Source organism: Notothenia coriiceps, unplaced genomic scaffold (genome assembly GCF_000735185.1).
Source record: "Notothenia coriiceps isolate Sejong01 unplaced genomic scaffold, NC01 NC01_scaffold00036509, whole genome shotgun sequence".
NCBI lineage: Eukaryota > Metazoa > Chordata > Actinopteri > Perciformes > Nototheniidae > Notothenia > Notothenia coriiceps.
The window spans coordinates 461,068-484,137 of NW_011369210.1; the positions used below are offsets into that span (position 1 = coordinate 461,068).

General features: G+C 40.5%; 2 protein-coding genes across 2 annotated transcripts; one reads left to right on the forward strand and one right to left on the reverse strand.

Annotated features, from left to right (window-relative positions):
* Positions 1-2,333: 2,333 nt before the first annotated feature.
* Positions 2,334-14,611, forward strand: LOC104963849 (absent in melanoma 1 protein-like). Its single transcript, XM_010792502.1, has 14 exons — positions 2,334-2,466; positions 3,244-3,279; positions 3,861-4,021; positions 4,197-4,320; positions 5,175-5,320; positions 6,538-6,664; positions 7,297-7,326; positions 7,441-7,553; positions 8,070-8,202; positions 8,828-8,967; positions 11,158-11,281; positions 11,921-12,079; positions 13,409-13,571; positions 14,127-14,611. Exons 1-14 carry the CDS (start codon positions 2,374-2,376, stop codon positions 14,213-14,215), a joined length of 1,638 nt encoding a protein of 545 aa, XP_010790804.1. The 5' UTR covers positions 2,334-2,373; the 3' UTR covers positions 14,216-14,611.
* A 4-nt stretch (positions 14,612-14,615) lies between these two features.
* LOC104963850 (reticulon-4-interacting protein 1 homolog, mitochondrial-like) lies at positions 14,616-22,492 on the reverse strand. The gene is made up of 9 exons (XM_010792503.1): positions 21,862-22,492; positions 21,624-21,781; positions 20,338-20,406; positions 19,818-19,942; positions 19,321-19,369; positions 19,050-19,186; positions 18,048-18,231; positions 16,498-16,593; positions 14,616-15,489 (listed from the first exon to the last, which is right to left on the reverse strand). Exons 1-9 carry the CDS (start codon positions 22,157-22,159, stop codon positions 15,337-15,339), a joined length of 1,269 nt encoding a protein of 422 aa, XP_010790805.1. The 5' UTR covers positions 22,160-22,492; the 3' UTR covers positions 14,616-15,336.
* Positions 22,493-23,070: the final 578 nt, after the last annotated feature.

The window sequence follows — 23,070 nt, forward strand, 5'->3', positions numbered from 1 at the left end:
TGAAAGCCCCTTGAGATCAAAAGATCTCTTTTTCAAGGGTGACCTGCAGGACATGAGTTACACATGTAACATAAAAACAACAGAACAACAATAAGGATGACATACAACATAATGTACAGGGTACAGTTTACAAACTCTATTTACAGTGACAGGTACCATGAGTATCAAACAGCATGTCACCCAGCCGAGTTTTAAAATGATGCAGGGGAACCAAAGTGCTCAGTTTTAAACATTTTTGCAGACTGTTCCAAGTTAGTGGAGCTGCACAACTAAAAGCTTTCTTCCCTAAGACAGTCCTAGCACTTGGCACATTTAATAAAACAACATCATGAGATCTCAGGCAATACGTACTTTCAATTTGTTGAGAGATCAGAGAGCAGATATAAAAAGGTAGTTTACCCAACATGGCTTTATAGATGAACATGTACCAATGACTGAGCCTCCGTACAGTTAGTGAAGGCAGACCTGCCCTGGCATACAGGGTACAGTGAGGAGTAAGTGCTTTACAGTTAGTAACAAATCTCAGAGCACTGTGATAGGCGGCATCTAACTTTTCCAGGCAATGGGCAGGTGCATTCATATAGATCAAATCACCATAGTGCACAGGTAAAAAGGTCACAGAGCCTTTTCCTGGCTTCAAGCGAGAAACAGGACTTGTTTCTGAAAAAGAAACCTAGTCTAACCCTCAGCTTTTTAAGCAGATTAATGACCTGAAGTTTAAAAGTAAGACGATAAGCCAGATACCCAGATATTTATAACAGGTAACCACTTTGAGTACTTGTCCTTGCATATTAACAATATCCAAAGCAGTGTCTGTAGTCTTTTTAGCTTTAGAAAAGAGCATTACCTTGGTTTTATCAACATTTAAAAGAAGCTTAAGCTCAGCGAGCTGAGTCTGAATAATGTTAAAAACAGCCTGTAATTTAACACCAGCCTCCTGAATGGAGGGACCTGCACAGTACATCACGGTATCATCCGCATAAAAATGTAAAGTAGCTTCATCCACATGTTCACCTAAACTGTTGATATATATAGAGAATAAAAGTGGACCTAAAACAGAACCTTGAGGAACACCATTAGCAATGTTTAACCACTCAGAAGACAGCCCATCAAAGTGAACACATTGGGACCTTTCAGAGAGGTAGTTCACAAACCAACCCACTGCATGGCTGGATATGCCAACACTGAGTAGCCTCTGCTTCAAAATGCGATGATCAACAGTGTCAAACGCTTTGGAAAGGTCAATAAATAGAGCTGCACAACTCTGCTTATTGTCTAAGATACTCGTAATGTCATTCACCACTTTCATTGTGGCTTTGAATTATAGCTGAGAGTTAATAATCATTACTAGCTTCTTCAGTCGTTAGCATTGTCTTTAGTTTGACTCTCACAAGTTTGCCTCCACTGGAATGTCTGTCTTGTTTATGCATGTCAGAAAATAGAGAAAGTGGGTGTGGGGGTAGTTGGAAAGCAGAATGGAGAGGTGTGGAGAGAATTTGGTTAAGAGAGGAATGTGTTTCCACATCAGAGGTGTCTGCATTCTGGAAATTGTGTGCCCTACTTATGAGGAATTGTAGGACTGCATATGTTTCTCACATAGCTATTTTTGTGGTTTTACCTTGGCACCTTTGTCTCAGTTTTGAGATTGTTGACAAAACTAATTGCTGTCAAATGCCAGGCTCAGCAACGAATAGTAATGCTTCAGCAGAACCCCCCTAAAGTGTTTCCAAATGGATCAAATGTTCAACAGATGTAGTGCACCAAGTTCAGTTGAGTTCAAACTGACTCATTGAGGTTGGCATCATTTCTTGGTATCACTTCCTTAGCACTGAATAAGCTGGGTTTTCTTTTTTTGCTACCAAAGGCTGCATTGTGGGGGTTGGTAGGAGGCATTGTGTTGCTCAACATAATGGATCAAAAAGCCAGAGGTGGGGGCATCAATCCAACAAAGGCTGCCAATGATAAAAAGTGAAAGAAGATTCTTTGAACTGAAGTATGTCATTACCGAGATATTTATTTTATTCCATAACAAATAGCTTTTGTTCTCTGCGGGTTTTTTTTTTATTCATCTCTGACGTAAATGTGAAATACCTAATTGAAACCTGCCCTGAGTTAATAACACTAAATGTACTGAGAAAAGTAGCCAACACTTCCTGTAACTGCTGAATTCCATGAGGGAAAACCGTTTATAACATTTATGGCTTTTAGAAAAGCAACAAGACAAGCAAGGTCATGAATCACTTTGCTTTTAAAACCCCCTAGAAGCAAATTGTGCACTCTGTGGAGAGACCTTTTCACTTAATGCTTAATTCACATGTGGGTGTCGCTCTGTTCTTCAGGTGGCTGCTGTTCAGTGACCCAGGCTTTCAGGGAATGATTGCTGTGCTGGAGCCGGGAGCGTACCCGGTCCCTGAGACCTGGGGCTTCCAATCACCCTTTGTTGGATCTCTTAGGCCACTTAAAATGGTTTGTATTTATTTATCTAATATCTTATGTCATATTTCTTTGTTTTTTTTCACTGCTGTATGGATAGAGCTCAAGTACTGTTTTTTCAAGCAATCAGGGTAAGCTTTATAAGCTCTGTCTTATGCCTACAGCTATTATTTCGACCAGAGAATATTATTTGATTTTGTTTCATTTTCAATTAATTCATGTTCCCCTCTGGATGGAATGTGACCATGAAAGTCTCACAGCATTTTATCTAGTACCAATCATCAAATAAAATGTGTCCAATACTTTGGTTTATGAGCAAGTACCTTGTGACATTTCTCAGCTGTAACTTGCGTTTAGTGCTCTTTAACACAGTTTGGCTTCGAGTAGGCACACAACTAAGATGGTGAACACTTTGATCATCAGTGATGTTTAGCATTTATTGTGAGCATGTTAGCATGCTAAAGTTAGCTGTGAAAGGTTTCCATCAGAACATTGGTGCTTGCTAACACAATGAATATGCTACAATTAGCTTTCATGAACACACTGTTCTTAGTTCAGTAACCATTATGACCCCCTAGTGATGTTTGTGAATTTCGTTACTCCGGCATTGAACAAAAGTGTCAATGTTAGAATTAGCACTAATTACCTTCCCACAGTGACAGGCGTAAAGGTCAATATGTACGTTAATTATTCTTCTTTGCTCCCTGTTCAGGAATAGAATAATTGACATAATAGAGCCATTTGCATACTGTACAATGTGTATTTAATGAGAGAAGAACATTGGTGCTGATGTTGATGTCTCTGTTTCAGGGTGGTTTCAAAATAGAGAATCCAAATGAAGTCAAGGTAGGATCATTTTACATATTACGTCTCTTGAGTGTTGTGTGCTTCGTGTAAATAAAATGTGATTTAAGATCTTTGAATTATCAACAAAGCAAATCATGTTTTAAGCTCAAACATGTTTATTTAAAAAGCCAATTTTTCTGTTGAGTTTTTCTTTCATGCTTTTTATTGAAGCAGACATTTTTAAACCTCATAATTAAAGGAAAACAGCCTTTTCTTAGACTCATCACTCTTTACAGGGATTCAACAATCATAGCAGAAAATCACTTACAGTGAGGGCCAGTGCATGCATTGCTAAAGTTGTACTCACAATGTTAAGAAGCCAAATGAGGCTTTATTTAACGTCAGTCTGAACCAAAGCCAGATATTCCTAAAATAATCAAACTGAAGCTTAAAATCTACATTCAGCAAAAAGCGTTATCTTTCTGATCTTTGTGGGTTTTGTATCCATGCAACAATCATCTTGGAACAAGTCTACAAAATGAACGCATGTGTAAAATACACAAGGACACACTTTTGCACTTTTTGCTAGTGCAGTTTATCAACTTACACAAATAATGAGTTTGGCTTTTTCTCTTTCGCAGGCTGTGGTGTTTGAGAAGCCTGGCCTTGAGGGCTCCTGTTTGGAAATTGACAGTGACGTTTTCAGCTTTTGTGAAAGTCAAGAAGACATTGCTACAGATGGAGAAAACGTTGAATCAACACAACTGAAGTCTATGGGTTCTCTAAAGATCATCGGAGGATTGTGAGTCTTCATACTTCACTCTCTGGGATCAAGTCAAGTAGTAATCTTGACTTGAAGGGTAGTTTATTCCGGGTTTTGTTGTTGCCAGCTCGGGAATTTGAGGTTATGTAATGCACTTACGATATGTATAAATACAGCTCTAACTAAAAACATGGCTGCTCTTCTCTCCTTTCAGCTGGGTGGGCTACAGCGAGCCTGGGTTTGAGGGCCAGCAGTTCATCCTGGAGGAGGGGGAGTACCTGGACTGCAGCGACTGGGGGGGCTCAGAGCAGCTCCTGTCACTGAGACCAATACTGGGTGTAAGTACCATACTGAGCTTACTCTCTATGAATCTTTGAGTGACTAAAGCTTATTATACACTAGTACGCAACAAAAAATAGCTGTGGTGTAGTGTTTACATGATGGTTCGACCACCCTGGGTTTGAACGCCAGAATACAAAAATAAGGAACGTTTTTTCCCCTGAAGAAAGTGTATTCTTGTCGGAATGGAAAATCGAAAACTTTCCATATAAACTGACACGTTTGACAGTGTACAGAAAACACAGGGTTAGGAAGCAGGGGGACCATTAAGAGAAAACTCTGAGGATTACTAAACTTAATGCACAGAAACAGTAAACACAAGTAAATAAAATGTAGAAAGGCAATACACTTTTGTTTTTATGAGCCTGTGATAAAGGAATAAACTCCACATTATTATTATTTGTGGGAAAACAGATTATGTTGTTAAGCTTTACAGAAGTGGTTCTCTAACTGTGGAGCACTCTCTCCAGGCATCTCAGAGAATGGCACACATGTCTAAGCGGGGAAATGCTTAATTAGATAGAATCATTAATTGAGTTCAATTAATCTGATCCATGTGGGCAAAGCATGACAACATGGAATCTTTGCAATGTTATCATGATCCAGATTAATATTGTTATATTTCACAGCTGTGAAAAATGAACTTATTCTGACACATAATCAAGCAAATGCAAAAATAAAGTCAAGAAATGATGATACATTTATCTTGCCCATGGTTCAGATAACTCAACCTTGTTTACTTCATTAGCGAAAGGAAACATCTCACACTCTTGACATTGTTACTACGAATGTTTGACATTTTGATCTTCATGTTTGCACGGACTACGTTGTGATGTTCTTCTTCTCTCTACAGGATTTCATGTCTCCACACCTCAAAATGTTCAGCGACAGAGACTTCGGTAATGTGGGCGTCAACATTGACCTCTCAGTGCCTGTTATTAACATGGAGGACACAGGCTATGGTGTGAAGACGCAGTCAGTGGATGTCATCAGTGGAGTGTAAGTGACAAATATAATACTTTAACTACGTAAGCAGTAGGTAAATAATAGGATAATCCACAGCATAGTTGTTTCCCCTGTTAAAGTCAATCGGTGTCTGTGATAAATGACAGTTTAGTGCATGCTAGGAGATACATTTCTCCATTCAAACTGATAATTACTTAGGCTGCAGTCCAAGTGAGGTTTTGTGCGGTTTGTTACCGTTCTCTAAAGTTCAGGTGCATAGCGGTAAGGCTGCCGCACCCACGACAAGTCAAGACAGGCTACCTAGTTCAATAATGGTTTGTCTGCCACACCTCACTATCCGTCAGTGTAAGTCAGCTCTGGAGCATGCTGTCTCACACCCTTGCAGAGGTAATAAATGTCGAATTAATGCTGGGTGTGGAGGAGGAGTTTCTAGACGCCTTAACAAGAAATATCATTCATATTCGGATTGTACTTTGTCTCCAAAAAGTAAAAGATCCAAGTGGTGTTCCATGGTTGTTTCCATTTCTGTTTCTTTATTCTATTAACAGCGAAAATTGTTGTTTAGAGGCCTAAAATCAATAGTTCCTTTGAAGACATGGAAAGAAGGATTATTTAAAAATGCAGAAGTAAACAAAAACCAGAAGCCAATCGGAAGGAATCATTACTCAAATGAGAATAATGAAATGCAGAACATGCTGAGCGCGGCTTGCCAAGGGAGAGGCTAACAAAATGGTGAATAATTATAATAAAAATGGAACATTTCGTTCCTGCTTTAGGAGGCAGGGCTCCTCCGTATTGAAGGGTTATTCTCGCTGTGCTGCTAGCCTGTTATTAGACTGCACGGCCTCGCCCATGCCGTGTTGACTTCCTTCTGAGCCTGTGATTGGCCCAGCGTGTTGTTTGAGCATTGCAGAGAGAGACTTGTTTGTACTTTAGCACAGAGATGCAGACACAAGCCCTGAAGCAGAAATACTCAAGGCGTCCACAACAAAAACACTCCCGCTCAGCCACCCAAGACATATCAGTTTCTCAGGGAGTGCAAACAGTACATAAGTGCTGATATGCTATCATGTCGGAGGCCCTTATCAACTTGGACCTCGACCAAGACTTTCTTTGACTGTGTCACTGGGAATTCTTGCAGTTTTCTTTGATATTAATTATCACACAGTGGTTCTCTATACTAACTCTGAAATGCCGGGTTAGAAATAAAAGGGTGCTTATGTTCCTCCTCCTTCTGTTTCCTCTCTCAGCTGGGTTCTGTTTGAGGAGCTGGGCTTTTGCGGGGAGAGCTTCGTCGTGGAGAAAGGCCTGTACGGATGCCCGGAGGACTGGGGGGCGCTCAAACCCAGACTTGCCTCAGCAATGCCTGTCCGGGTGGTAAGAGCAATGACTCAATTCAAAGTTCTTGTTGTTTTATTAGGCACATGTTGGACCACTGCAGCGGCCTGTGTTTGCTATAGAAGCACAATTAGTTTCTTCTAATCTGAGCTATTTTAATTTCAGCATTTATGATTCATTACTGTGCAGAAGTGCTTTATTCTCACTTCCCCTGGAATTCCTACTTTGGCCAACCAAATCCAATCATTGCACGTGACCAGTCACAACACTCAGGCTCATGGCCAAATCAAAGTTGAAAATGGAGAAAATTACACATTGTGATCATGAGTCACAAGCGGAGCAAAATTAGTTAATCTGTGCACAAAGGACAAATGTGTCATAAGACATAAAGTGAAAACATCTTGATGTATGAAAGTGAGTCATCATGAGGCTTTGAGGCGTTTCAAACTGAATGATTAACAACAGGCATTAAGATTTCATTAAATGTTTTCTTTTCGTGGAATAATTCACCCACACAATGTTTAAACCGTTAATTAGTTTGACAGTTACTCGCCCCGTGTTTCAAATGAACAACAATCTTTTTTATATGCAAATTAACCCATGGTTGATTTTTCTTTCTACTGTGTTGTTTTGTGTATGTAAATGTCATGAAAGCTTTTGTTTCATTTCAGGATGACTTTGATAATGCAGCCAAGTTTAAGGTATGTGATTTCAAAGAAGGATAAAACACATGCTGAGATGGTGGATAGACACTTTATCTGATGTGACACTCTCAGACTGTATAACTCAGGCGTGTGTCTCTCTGTGGGTCTCAGGTGCAGCTTTTCTCTGATCCAGGCTTTGAAGGCTCTGTCCTCCCTCTGGAAGACAGCGCGGCCTCCCTGCAGGACGGCGTGTCTGTGTCCTCTTGTAAAGTCCTGGCTGGAAGGTGAGAACTACTGCGCACTATGAATAAAATATCACTCTGCAGTTATTGTGAGTCATGATATAAGTTGGTACTTAAATGACTGCGCCATTCTGCAAAAATCTGATTTTAGGAATAAACCCTTTTGCATTTCCCAAAGGTGAATCATACCAACGTAGCTTCATACCGCTCAGATACCAACATGTCTCTGTGACTCAGTATCTGCTACAGGCTGTCACTGCTCCACTTCCAAAAAGATGTCTCATGTGGCTGCAGCCTGGGATGTACTGCACATCTGACATTTTGAATGCTGCAGTGTCAATATCAATTTGATATATTGCTAAATGTGTGAACACAGCTGTTCCCATCTTCAAGTATGAATAATCTAGCAAATGCATATTGGCATTTGAATGTAATATACATATGGAAGCCTTGACATGTACATTATGCAAATAGTGTTTAGAACATTACTGTGATGTAGTGCTTCTCTTGTGTGTGTGTGTTAATGTGTTTGTATCCCTGTGTGCAAATGATTTCCAGCTGGCTGGCGTTTGAGGGCCAGGACTTCACTGGCAGGATGTATGTGTTGGAGGTGGGGGGCTACCCGGACCTGAGGGCGATGGGCTGCGTCAGTGCGAGCTCATCCATCCTGTCACTACAGACTGTTGGCTTTGTAAGTTTATTCTCCTCTTGTTATTATTTTAAAATGTGTTACATAGAAATGTTCTAGGGTTTATGACTTTGTTGCACTGACTGTCGTAAAGTGAGGCTAACACCATATATTTAAAGCTGCTACAGTCAATATTATTGTATTAAAAGAGCACTGCACCAATATAGCTCTGCAGTTCCTATACAAATGTCAGACTTATGGACAATTTAAAATATATCAAAGTCCTTTTCACTACATGCAGGTTTTCTGTATTTCCTTTTTTGCTGATAGCAAACAGCACCGCTTTTTGTCTTCATGTTATTGCATATCAAAAGTCCACAATAAAATCATCAGCCTTCACAGGGACAGATTACAAACCGGACTGTTTAAAATCCACTTAGCAGCTTGGTTGCACCTAGAATAATAAAGATAATTTTAAATGTCCGCCCTTTTGACCTATAATAAAAAAAAATCATAGGCTTGGCTGCTAACGTTAGCATTGCTATCATCTGGGCAAAATGCCAGGGAGCGCTTGAGTTTGTCTTTTCCCGTTTCTATGGTAAACCTAAAAATAACTTTAATGTTTACCTGCATGACACGCAGCGTGCCCACCACATTCTTTAATGTGTGTCTTCCTCTCGCTTGGCAGGAGTTTTCCCTCCCATCAATCACTCTGTTTGAGCGGAGTGGGCTGTGGGGGAAGAGAGTGGTTCTGACGGAGGCATCAGTCAACCTTCAGCTGGCTGGAGGCTGCAGCCGAGTCCAATCTGTACTGGTGGAGGGAGGCATGTGAGTACCGCATTATACCTGCTGCCTGGTAACGCCATGTAAGAATGTAAAGCAGCCAGTCACCTAGTCCTCCTTTCCATGTGAGCTCGACGGGTTCATTCATAGCAGCCTGTGAGTGGGTTTCTACCAGGAGTGAACCCACTGTGCTGTCGAAGCCATTCACACTGCCAGGAATGCATCAAACAGAATAATATCCCTAATGTTGCACTCACACCTTCTCCACTTCTAAACCCCTGTTGGTTTTTAATCTATATTTAATATCTTTCAAATTCAAAAAGTGATCAAGCTTGTGAAAAACACCATGTGGAGTGCCAAAAGAAGTTTGATTTTAAAGGTGATACATCTCAAAAGACAAAGGATTTAGAAATTAAAGAAGAAGAAACATCAAGGTCTTGCTGGTGTTCTCTTGACTGGCAGTGATAATCTGCAAGAACCAATTCCAGTCTATTTACTCTAATCCCGGTCTGTAATCCAGGTGGTGAAAAGAGCTCCCTGTTATTCTTTCTTAAGACTGTTAGGGTAGCCTGTATGCTCAGACATGTTTCATAGATTCACATTAATTGAGTGCATCTTCAGCACATCTTATGTACAGCAGTGCTGTCAGATGGAGTGATGACGGAAAGCTGCTGCTGATGTGAGAGATTTAGACTGCATGTGTGAACCAATGCTGAGGAACTAGAGCTCCCAGTGAGCCAGAGCTGTCTGTGGAGTGGCACATTCCTGCTGCAGCTGAGACGGGCAATCAGCCCAACAACAGGCCATTGAGATCCCAGTTCAAAGCAACATTTAGTGTCCGAGACAGAAAATGGATAGCAGTAAAAACTCAGCATATTTAGAGAAATGACCTTTGACACAGTGCTGCAAAGGCGGAGACTCGACAAATAAAGCTAAAAGAAGAATATGTTCCTTCACAAGTTAGAAAGCCTGGTTTTTTAACACCCGAGATTAAAGCCATAGCAGACTGGGTCAACAATAACAAACTGGTACTCAACATTGCAAAAACAAAAGCAATGGTGTTCGGATCCAGACATATGTTAAGCAGCATTCCTCAATTAAGCCTGACACTGGGTGGTCAGCCAGTGGAACAGGTAAACGAGACTAAATTGCTTGGTATTGTTCTTGATTCTGGTTTACGGTGGACAAAGCAAATTGACAGTATCGTAACTAAAATGGGAAGGAGCATAGCTGTGGCGAGAAAATGTACAAAGTATGTAACACCAACCACTTTGAAACAAGTCATTCAGTCTCTGGTTTTGTCACATCTTGAGTACTGTCCGGTCATATGGTCATCAGCAGCAAAAACACATTTACAGAAATTACAAATAGCTCAAAACAAGGCTTCCAGACTAGCTCTCCACTGTTCGAAGCGCACTCATATTGGAGTTTTGCATAGAAAGCTATCATGGCTTCCAGTTGAGAAACATCTGCAATCTCGTGTTATCACTTTTCTAAAAAAATTCTAATTTAGCAAAAAAACACTGTATTTTTATGATCAAATAGTTTACACAAGAGACGAGCATGACCATAAGACTAGACAAGCTACATCAGGCCATTCTAATTTTTTCAATTTTTAGACGCTTGATTGTTATTAAGGCACATAAATTACAAAGATAAACTTACATGTACATTTTCCTGTTTTAAAAAAAACAACACAATTATACTCTCAAAATCATCATCATCAAAATATATGTTTTCTTCTTTTTATCCCACAACAATTCATTTAAAGTGCGTACAAATATTTAGTCTTTTTCAACAACAGTAGTCAACATCAGGCCATCTACTGGCACCTAAACCCAGGACACATCTTCTGTGACTTGTAGAGCTATAAAGGAATGGAACTCATTGCCAAACTACCTTGCTGAAATAGAGTCCAGAGCCATCTACTAATGACCATGTACAAGAAGCAACATACAATGAAGGAAGAGAAATACAAACAAATAACCTATGAAATGCATTGTTCTACTCGTCGATGCAGTTTGTTGAGATGAAGAATTCAAAGATTGAAAAACAAGCAAATCAAACGTTTGTTATTTGGCCAGCCTAACTTCTGAGTATAAATAGGAAACACCAGTGTAAACAGTATTTATCTTCAAATGAACTGAGGAAAGCTGAGCAGGAAGTGGTGTTGGTTTCACTGTGGATGTTGAACATATAAATCTTTACTCGGTTCTGTTTTTTCTTCATCACCAGGTGGATTTTATATGAGGGAATCAACTATCGTGGTCCTCAGATCTTGCTGAAACCTGGCGAGGTGCCAGACTTGAGAAAGTTCAGCAGTTGGCAGAAAATTGGATCCCTTCGCCCTCTCACACAGGTATATCCTTTCACTCCCCACTAGGCACAAAGTGTCTCTGCACCGCAATACATGTTTTAACCATTATGTGCTTCTACCTTACAAAGATTGCACCGTTTAGGTCACTTCATCAAGTTTTCACAGCTTGTATGGTTTAGATTTGGCTTGTGTTAATCCCTTTTCTTTAATGTACTTTACATTCAACTTGTACTTTTATGTTGGACACTAGGCAGCTGATCAAAATGACACTGAATACCTATTGTATTATTTTGTACGTACTGTCCACTCCAGACCTACTGTCAGTGAACGGCTGTGTACCTTAACTTTAAGAAAGAACAGAAAAAAAACGAATGCAATTTTTTTCCTTTTTTAAACAGTATTGATGAAAACAGAAGCTATCATTTAATGCACAACAGCTCTACACGGCAAGCCTCAACAACTGAAGTATTGTAGCTTATTGTTTCTTTGTTATAAAGTTTGTGTAGAGCTGTGTATTAGAAGCTTTGATTTCCTTATGGAACGTTGAAACGTTGTTTAGAAAAAGGCACAGACACATTTTGTTTGGTAACCTACTTCTCTTTCAGAATAATGAACTGTTTTTCACGAAGCAGAAGCCCTGATGCCATTGTGTTTTTTTGGTTATGTGTTATTTCTGAGTAGAAGCGAGTGCACTTCCGTTTAAGGAACAGACACTCGGGGCTCATGATGTCAGTGAACGGCGATTTGGAGGAGGTCAAAATGCTGAAGATCCAAGAAATAGAAGAGAATGATGGATTCGATCAGATCTGGTTCTACCAGGATGGACACCTCCACTGCAAGGTACGGTACCAACATGACAATATGACATAGTTTCACCTGATGGTGCTTTGAATGAATCATCACCAAGCCATGGGATCACAAAGATCAGTTTCTCTGTTTGTTATATATAGCATGTACATTGTGGTCATCCAGTCAATCTATTCCACAAAATGACAATACATTTAAATGTTTTAATTCAATTTGATTTTAAAACATGTATAATAATGGTATTGTGCATGTTTTAACCGGTTCATGCATATATATGAAATAATAAATGTATGATGGTTGAAAATAAGGAGTAGCAGGTTGTGCTGTCTCCCACCAAAGACATGAGTTCAAATGGGATTTTGAAAGGTGTAAAGTTAACATCCCAGAGAAAACGATTTGTTAATAAGTTCCAACACTTACAGTAACTCCCTGACTGCCATGAAACGTTTGCTGCAATTTTGTAAAAAAAAACTGCATTCTGTAATTAACGCCCCCAAGTGCGTCACCAATAGAAAGCCAAGGATGTGCATTAAGAGAGCGTGTGGCGTAGTGGGTTGTCCGTGGGCAAGACACTTCACCCCAAATTGCTCCTGTGGGGATTGTCCACAGTATTGAGTATGTAAGTTGCTTTGGATAAAAGCGTCTAACAAGTGACGTGTTATGTAATGTGCATTAAGACTGCGTAATAGTTCAAACATAGTGTCATGAATAAGCCGCTCATTGTCTTGCCCCCGCAGAGAAAAAGTACGAATTGTCGGTTCTTAGTAGCAGAGGTGATCAACAACTACAAAAGGTGCTGCACTCCAGACCGTTTTAATCATGTCAAAATGAATTCCCAAACTTAAAGTAAATGGGCGGTGGTGGCGAAGTCGATAGGGACTTGGCTTGGCAACTGGAAGGTCACCAGTTCAAGTCCCGGAAAGACCAAGTGCTACCGAGGTGTCCCTGAGCAAGGCACCGTTCCCTACACTGCTCCCCGGGCGCCGTTCAAAATGGCAGCACACTGCTCCTAACACTAGGATGGGTCAAATGCAAAGAAACAATTTCCCCACGGGGATTAATAAAGTATATCAAAATCAAAAAAATAAATAAATAAATAAAGTAGAATCATTTTCATCAAGACTACCGGTAGGTCCAAAGCAGCTCAAACAAAAGACTAAAGACTATATATATATAACCTCAGTTCAACTTTCTATTGAGGTGCCACTGTGAACCTCCCCGTCAAACAAAACACAGATCCCTTGATTTGGCATAAAGCCTATATCCTATAGCCTATATGTGTCATGATTAAACAATGGAGTGCTGGTTGAAAAAGGTTAACCACTGGAGTAAATGTCACTGAACTCCCCTCCTGTGTCTCAGCTGCTGGAGGAGTGCTGCATGGGTCCCACTGGCAGTGTGACGATGGTAGGAAGCCGAGTGGGTCTCAGCCCACATCCTGAAAACCATGTCCACCTCTGGAGCATCACCCCCGAGGGCTTCATCCGCTACACCCCCACCTCTGATCTGGTGCTGGAAGTCAAAGGTGAGTCTTCTAAACCTTTTATAGAAAACCAGTCCTTTTTTAATATTACAAGACACATAGTACGAATGGTATAGCTGACCCTTGGACACTATGTTTTTATGATGGAATCACTTCACGGTTATGCTGTATTCCTTTCAATTTGTAAGTCAAACATTCATATACTTTATGTTCACCTTAAGGAACATTATTTAATGATATCCTAATATTCTTTGTCCCGAGTTATTATAAATGCAAGATGCATTAATTTGACTCAGTACACTACTCCATTTACTCACCTTGAACCTTACTTTCTGTTCTTTTTACATAATAACTTTAACTGGAAACTGGGTATTAATGCATGCAGGGCTTTGTTTGCAACGCTGTCAATGAGTGACACCTTGTGGACTAATTCATGTTAGTGTCCACAGGATATTCCAGTGCACTAAGATGCATCGTTTAGAATAATAAGACCCTAAACACATGTCGTACCTGGAGTAATTATCTGTATGTGCCAGGTTTTGACTAATATAGAGTATATGACAAAATTGACCTAAATAAAATGTGTCTCTGTTTCAGGGGGACAACACTACGACAAAACACAAGTGATTTTAAAAACACTTGATCCAAGTAAACCACAACAAAGGTGGGATGTGGAGGTGATATGAAAACCTATGATCTCCTGGACTGTTATATATTATTATCATCAGAGGCTGTCATGCAGCTACAAGATGCTCAAAGGCGAGGTACGATCAGAGATGTTCCCCCTCTGCAGGAGGACTACACAAGTGTCCCATGAGGTCAACATGGAGAGCTTTGGATAAATCCGTAAGAATGTATTACTACTCAGAGCAGAGTCTGAACTTGAAATGCTTTGTATTTTACACCAATTATATCCTACAACTTTCTTTGTATTGAATAAATCTGTTTGCCAGATTTTCATTAACTTAAACAGTGTTAAAAATGTTCTATACCTGTATGCAATGTTATGTTATATGTATACTGTATATATAGCACTATTTTCCAACTGCATGCGAAACAAAAAAATAAATGTTCTCTTGCAATGTGTCTTTTTTTCTTTGTTTAATCAAAATGACACAGCACAAAACCCCTGGTTTCCAGAATAAAGTATTTTTGTTAATACATTTTTCAACACACTGAGCAAAATGCTTCAGGTTTCAATAACAGTTTGTACCCAAATGTTGAACTGCTAACTTTTGTAAAGCTCAAACAATTATAAGCTGCATTCACATGATGTGAGATGTCACACGAGGTTGGGAAAGATTCCCATGGTTACGACATGATAGTCGTTAAACAACATAACATGGACAAATGCACAGAAAATCCAATGTCTTATCTTGCTGCCTCACCTCGTACTGGAGTATAAACACATCTGTTGGAGCCACATAAAATGTCCATCTTGTTGGATAGATTGCAGTGATCAAAAGCCTGGCTGTACCAGCTGGATGCTGAGCTGAATGTTAAATCATTCCACAGCCGGTTTTAACAACCTTCACAGGAACGCAGCACATCTTGGGAAATTTAAAGACAATACAGAAAGGTGTACGCTTTTACAAGAGCAGCAGCCTTTGAAACCCTCTAATTACAATCTCTGGTCAAGCATATTCTGCTCTCTACTGCACCCAGAAGCCCCTCTGTTCCCTATGAATAATACAGTCTGCAGCTGTCAAGAGTAGCCGAGTAAAGGTGAGAAGAATCGCAGCGCTCTGCCGGCTGACTAGTGTTACTCGGCCGGTTCTCGCCTTTCTTGTTCAGACTCTGCGGTGTCTCAGTAACTTTCCTGCACCAACTTTTCGGCCTGCTGGTCGTCCTCTTCGGTCACTCTGACCACCGTCTTCCCTCTGGCGTGGCCCTGCTCCAACTTCTGGAAGGCCTGGGGCACCTGGGTAAATGGAAACTGGGCCTCCACAATTGGCAGGATCTGCAGGGAACCAGCAGAGAAATATCGTGATAATGAGCCCAACATATTTTAGGGAATGAAACAACTCAAGAGAACACATTTAATCCATCAGCATATCAGCATGGACACAAAGGGAATCTGCTTTGCCTTAATGGTGTTGACTGCCTTATTAGAGAGCAGGATTAATGTCGATTAATCAAATTCTCTGTGGCAACCTTTTTCTTTCTAATGTTGCGGTGAAGGGATAAACTCTTTGCAATAAGTGCTGTAAACCATGCAAATTGAGAAGCTGTCTCCATTACTCCTGGACTCAGATCGAAGGTTATTTTCTCCTCCCAAAGCACACCGCAGGGAAATTATAGTAAATGGATTTAGACAAGCCAAAATCCACAATCTCCTGATGCTACATGCTATCATCTGTGCTGTTATAGCTGTGAAAGGGTGGGGCAGGGGTTCAGAATGTGATGAGGCTGGACAATCCTGTGCTAGTCCCACAACACCAGCTTGTTATTCTGGTCAGCATCTCTTGCTGCTAACAATGAATGGGGAGTGCAGTGGCGTCACGCTGGACACCATCCACACTTCTGCCTGGACACGCAGAGAGTGTGCATGTGTTTTGTGCAGGGGGGGGGGGGGGGGGGCTGTGTGTCTGTAGCTTCCCGCCACAGGTCTGAGTGTGCCGCTCGCTGTAAGCCCCGGGGACAAAAGGACAGAGGTCCCACACGCTTTTTTTCGAATGGCTGCTCAGCACTGTTCAAAAATCCATTCAGCGTCTCCTGGCGCCTGACTCAATCGCCCAGAAGCCAACAGTGCACTGAGGGAATGCAATGCTCCCTCCTTAACAAAGCCTTGAATATAAGCATGTGTGGAATCCCTGGTATGTCCATATTTAATTTGCTGTATGATCTCGACCCTTGCAGGGATTTCTCTCTCAGGCTGTGTGCAAATGAGCAGATTTCCATCTCTGTCAGTGTTCTGAATAACAAGTATGCCGGCCTGTAGGATGTCAGTAATGAAGCGGTACAGTACCTTCCCAGCATCCACCAGCCTGCTGACATCGTCCAGAGCAGGCCCATCCGGAGCATAAAATCCCCACCGATAGAAGACTCCACCTGAAATGATGTTCTAGGACACAAACAGAGAGGAGGCTAAGATTAGAAGTCACGCAGGTGTGAACCTCACTGTTTAGAAAAGGAACACAGAGTGGTTGCCTGGTTAAGAAAATATAAAAATATCATTCATAGGAAGGTCACTAGGAGTCCTACATTGACCTCCCTGTTTTCATAAAGGTCAAAAGGTTTTTTACAAAATGAAGATAATACCATGAATGCATTTCTGTAGATTGGACATTTGTAGAAAGTCAAATCAGGATGTTTTCAGATGCAGAAAAGTTCACTTGAAAGCCAGAACATGGAAGAAATACTCACAATTACTCATTTTAATTAATGAGATTTATTAAATAATTTTTTTTAATTGAGATTTAACATACAATAATTCCTCAGAAATGATCTCCAATGGTCAATGTCTTTTTTTTAATCATGTAATCCACCCACTGAAAACAGCCTTTTGGTTATGGAGGTTTAATGATGTAACAAGGAGAAAACAAAGTTCCAATAAAGCTGCACCAGGAAGCATCTAAAGCAAATCAAGAAAGAAAGAAACTCCCATGCGCTTCAATTGAAATACAACACTGAATAATCGCCCACATTATTATGCGCATGGCTTTGCCACACCTCTATAGCCTCTGGTCAATCTGTCTGTGCTTGCTTGAAAAAAACAACACTTCCTGATCATTGGTGATGACAGGAGATTGAACACTAGAGGGCTCAGTTGTGCTGTGGTCTCTGGATGAAAAGGACGTGTTGTCGGGCGGCGAGGGTGCGACTGCTGCGGCCGAGCAAGGCCAAACTGACCAGCTGGCTGCGAGCGTGGACAAAGGGAGCCGAGGCTTGGCAAGAAACACACAAACACTGGTATTTGCTGGGGGGAGATAGCCGGCTACAATCTGCACAAACACCAAATACTGCTGGTTCAGCAGCAGACATGAGCACACACACATCGCATCAAGTCTAACGCCCACCCACACACACACACGCCACACACACACACACACACACCGTCAGCCGTGCTGCCACCAATGCCCGGGGCAGCTTAACTCAGTCCCTTGAGCAGCTCCACCCTGTTCTCGCCCTTTCTCCCACCACCCTCACACACTCCGAGCAGAATGACAGGACCAGCATGTGTTTACATGAGGCTCCAACTCTTAAAGCTCAAACTCCTTCTACACCCGCACAATACTTTTACAAAGTATATGCTATGAAGCTAAGTCAAGATATAACATCATCTCTTGCTCTTTAATGCCAATGCACTTTGATTAACTTAAACAAAACTTCTGCCGGGGGAACACAAAGATGTCTATCCATGCCACTGAGGATTACGTATTGCGTTTCAGTTTGGGAGCACCTGTGGTACACACCCATGTAAAATGATTCATTTGATCAATATACAACAGTGCATTAAGGGCAGCAGTATAATCTTTCACATCTGCTCTGTTTTGAAATCTAGTCTGCTCGTCTTACCTGTATGGCCTTGCTTTGCAGGGAGGATCCAGCCTGACACATCCCGTCCAGCAGGCCCATAGAATCGGTGTTGAGGAGTAAAGGTGTAACCAGAGTGACGTACTTTGCCCCAGACCAGGGCTTCAGCAGGCCCAACGCCAACTGCTCCGTCTCCCCACCCACGTTGTCCAGAACCACGTCAAACCTGAGGGGGAAAGCACAGACTGTCACTATCCACTGCGCCACACGCCTCCTCTTTAGGGAATATATACTAAACACATACATGCACACTTGGGAGCATTGCATGGTTTATCACTGGTCAGGTGCCTTTTGCTAGTTCCATAATATAAATGGAAAATGAAAGGCTTGGACAATAAAACTGTTATGTCTTCAAGTTTTAGGCAGAGTTTACCAATTTTGATTCAGGGGCAGTGAGAGGGGTTAGCCAGCACCCACTCAAGCCTTGAATCCTTGTTTCCAAGGTAACAGGAAAACGAATCAGTGAGCAGTCGTGCTATTCTGACAGGAAGATGTTTACCACATTATGGGGGCATTTAAAGGGGAAAGCACACATCATTATCACAGTCCTGGATTATTCATTTTCATTAGCACTTTTATTGGACTGGCACTGACTCTAGTGATATTCTATTAGAGTGTGGGTCTGGAGATAGTGGAGAACATTGGTCCTCAATCACAAATATCCTCCAAAGTTTTTCCTCAATTTGTTAGTCATCAGATTCATGACGTGTTCTTAAACTGCAGAATCCTCCCTGATGAATTGTGAGCTTATGTGTGCGGTCCTCATTTACAGGTAAACACCCGTCACAAACAAAAGTCAACGAAGGGTGGTGCAACCTATTAAAAAACCTATATATAAAATACCACATAAAAAAAAAAGCATGGGATGCCATTACTCGAAAACAGTTGAAGTGATTTTTAAGACTATTCAATGTCACCACTGTACACATAATGCACTATACGATATGAATCTTCTAACACACCCTTTAATGGCATGACACATACTTCTCCATCATTGCTAGCTGCTCAGACGCGTCTTCTGCCGTGTAGTCCACCACCTCGTCGGCCCCCAGCCCTCTGACAAGGCCCTCTGCGTTCGGAGAGCAGGTTACGGTTACGTGGGCGCCCCAAGCCTTCAATAACTGGCAGCAAACAGAGAAGGAAAAACAGAAATAAACACACAGACGCAGCAAGTGGCTCTACACTCAAGCAGAGTTTAAAATACTCAAAAACCAAACTCGGTACAGAGAGGGGGGGGGGGTACACGTTGCCTTACCTGAATAGAGAATGTTCCAACACCCCCTGATCCTCCAGTTATCAAAACTCTAGGAGGAAAAAGAATACTCACAGTGTCATTCAATTACTGCGTGTCTCATTTAAGCTACCACTAGAAGAGTAGGGGGTAAAAGGGGATCTGCAGGATTGAAAGCAATTACATTCAAGGGGGGTGAAAGTTCCATTAGATTACACACAGGGTTAGATTTGAACAGTCTTTCGGGTTAACGACAGGATTTTTGAAACCCTTTTGATGCCAATTAGCATGAAATAGAAGATCAGTTTCACCACTGAAATGAATGTGATGAAAAAGGTGTCTTATCACAGCATGGGTCTGCATGACTGGACTGATTTAACACACATGAGCACATCTAGAAACTCCAACATGCCCTTTTAAATAAGTATTCTTTTAGTATAAAACATTCTACTCCCTGATACTGTGATTTATTGTTATATGTATACATGTTGAAGGGGTAGCGGGATCAGGCTGGTGCTTGCCTTTTATTTGAAGAGCTGTCTCTGCATAGACCGCCCGCATTGACAAGCGCAGACAGAGCCGTGTTGGCAACATAAGGGATGGATGCTGCCTCTGCATGACTCACTGATTTTGGCTTATGGGAAACCTGGAAAAACAGCCCACGTCAAAAGTTATAAATATATATACATATTTCATCTTTTAAATATCAAATAAAAAGTGTATTCTCATGATCAGATCTGAATGAATTAAGTCAAATGAAAACAGCAAGAAAGCATGGGAAGTCCTTCTGTAATTGGTGCCTCAGAGTCTTCTGCAACTAAACCAACATAATCCTAATTCATTCTTACACTGCAATATTGCAATACAAAGTGCACTAATTCTAACCTTGTTTTCTTAGTTTAAACTTTTTACATTTCATCCAAGAACTTTAATTTGACTCTTTCAATGAAAGGAAATCCTACTGGCAGGGACATTTAATTGTATCAGTCAATTGATGCTGAGAAATCAATAATGTATGACTCGAAAGGCTCCGTGGCTCACCTCATACTCTGTTAGAGTCACAAATTCTGCCAGGCTGCCTTGTTTCCACGGGGGAACTGCAGCCCACACCTGGAACACAAATATGACATTTACCATGCTGAACACGACTCAATTTAACAGCCTACGCCTTGACTCTGGGGGATTAATCGGCCATTAAGCAGTTCCTGTTCTCCTCATTCATTTTTCCAAATATATTTTTATACTGATGAGACAAGGTCACGAGAATACTTTATGCGGAAATGTTTAGTGATTTATTGTTCTATTATTTAATCACATTTGCATTTGTCTCTACAGAAAGACAATAATGTTGGGGGCAGCGCGGCAGACATATGGGATGTGGTGACCAAGCAGAAAAAGTGTAATATTACTTCCAAGAAAATGTGCGTGGATAACTCAACTATGGAGTTGCTGGGTATTAAGAGAGGGAGATATATTGATCACTCTCCAAGACTATATGAATTTGTATAGAACTTTTTACTTTGGGTGTGTTGGATCAGTATTTTCCAACCTTGTGACCCCTTATAATGAAGCAATGTTGACTTTTGCCCATGGGTTATCTGCAAGGGTCTGTTTTATATTTATAGCTTTTTAGGTCAAGATCATGTCAAAAATAATAAGTAAAGATTAGGAGAAAGGTTGTGTGGATAGATCTCGGTTAAGACTTCTATCCTGCGTATTACCTTGCTCCTATCATGGACCACTTCATGTGTTTATGACCCCAGGTTGGGAACCATGGTTTTAGACAACTGTTGGCAGTGTTGCAAATCAATTATCAGGATTGTTTTACTGCACATTTTTGATCATACATAACTTTTGCATCAATATGTTTTATATTGTACATTGTTGCATCGATTCAGCTGTCTTGTGTCTTATCTGTCAAAGAGAAACCATTCCTTATTTTATTTTAATTATCATGCATTTTACCTCTTTGTGTCCATTGACCTGATGCAATGTTATATTGTGCTGCATGTACCTGTAAGGTTCTTAACAAATAATCTGAGCGGAATTTCTTGTTGTTTGTTTTTAAAATGTGATTTTTCATTTTGTAAGAAACTTTGAGCTGCATGTGTGAAAAGTGCTATATAAATAAAGATGTATTATTATTATTATTATTTGATTTGGAATTTTTTTTTTTATTATTCTGAATTACTGCAATTGCTGCCAGGTTTCTTAACAATAAAGAAAGTTTCTCAATTGATTTTCTAAATGTAAATGCAGTTATGCAGGACCCACTTCTGACACAACGTTAGGGCCTATAAACGTCAGGTGAGCGGTGCAGCTCCTACCTCATCTCCTGGAGCAACATGGGTCACCTCGGATCCACAGTCCACCACAACTCCAGACACATCACGACCAAGAATCAGAGGAAACTCACTACCATAGTCGCTGCCCAACACCGACATTGGATGCCTTTTTAATTTAAGCAATGTAGCTCCATAACCACCTGAAAGTGAGCAGGTAAGTTTACACGGTCAAAGTTACTCACTGATGTTTACAATGCCTCTTAATGCTATTAGCACTTACCTCTCATAGCTATATCAAGAGGGTTGAGACTAGCCGCATAGACTTTAATCATCACATCACTAGGGGAGTTGACAGTGGGGACGGGGATGTCCTCTGTGTATGTCAAAACCCCATTAGTACCATACTGATCAATGACCCAGCCTGGCATGCAGCTCTGCAGTCTTGAAGGTGAACTGCTGACATTTCTCCTGCAGCTCAAACTCCAGCCTGCTCTGGCTAATGTTTTGGTCGAGTCTGCTACTCTGTTGTTGAACAAACACAGGAGTCTGGTTGATGCCATAGCTCTGACAGAACCCATGTTTACCGTCCTTCACTTTGTCGTGCCTGCAAAGTCAGTTATTGGTACAATAAATAATTTGGAAGAACACAAACTAAGCTAACTGTTAGCTGGCAAACAAGGTAGAGCTAATCAGCTAGTATTAACATGTCCTTCTTTTCAGCGTGCAAATTATACATAAACACTCGCATGATAAAGTCAAATAAACTAGCGACAACACATATGTACACGTAAGGTGTATTGTCGAGTGTCACTTAAAGCTTAAATAAGAATTACTGTTTAAATAACCAGCAAGCTAACACACCCCTTACCAGCTAGCTAAGCTACATAACAAACTCAACTCTGAACTCACACGTTAGCCAATCAGAATGCTGTATCTAAATATTCTAGCCAATCGAGTAAGAGTACTACTCTCAAGTGTTATTATAATACTGATAATAAATATAAAATAATACATGTAAAATAAAATAATAGTAACAAATAATAATACCGGTTTTTTATGTTTATAATAATCAGGATGCTTATTTCTTTGTTTAAAAATATGCCAGATAAATTATTTCTTTATTATTTTATTTGTGATGCAAAAAAAACAAGCTTATAAATACACTAACATATTCATTTAATTATTTGCACCGGTTTCATATTTCATGCAACATTCATTACGGTATTGAAGCTTTATTTATGTTTAATGCATAACTCAAATGTGATCAATAAGATATATTACACTAAAAGGACATCGCTTTGCTTTTAAAATGATACTTCTTGAATGTGAATACTTCCTGTTGCACACATAATTATTTTTTTGTTTAATTATAAATATATATATATATATGGTACAATGGTGTATTGAATCAAACTCTATACTGCCTGTATCGTTATACATTATATTTCCTGCATCAACAAACGTAACCCTAATAGAGGATAATTTGTTG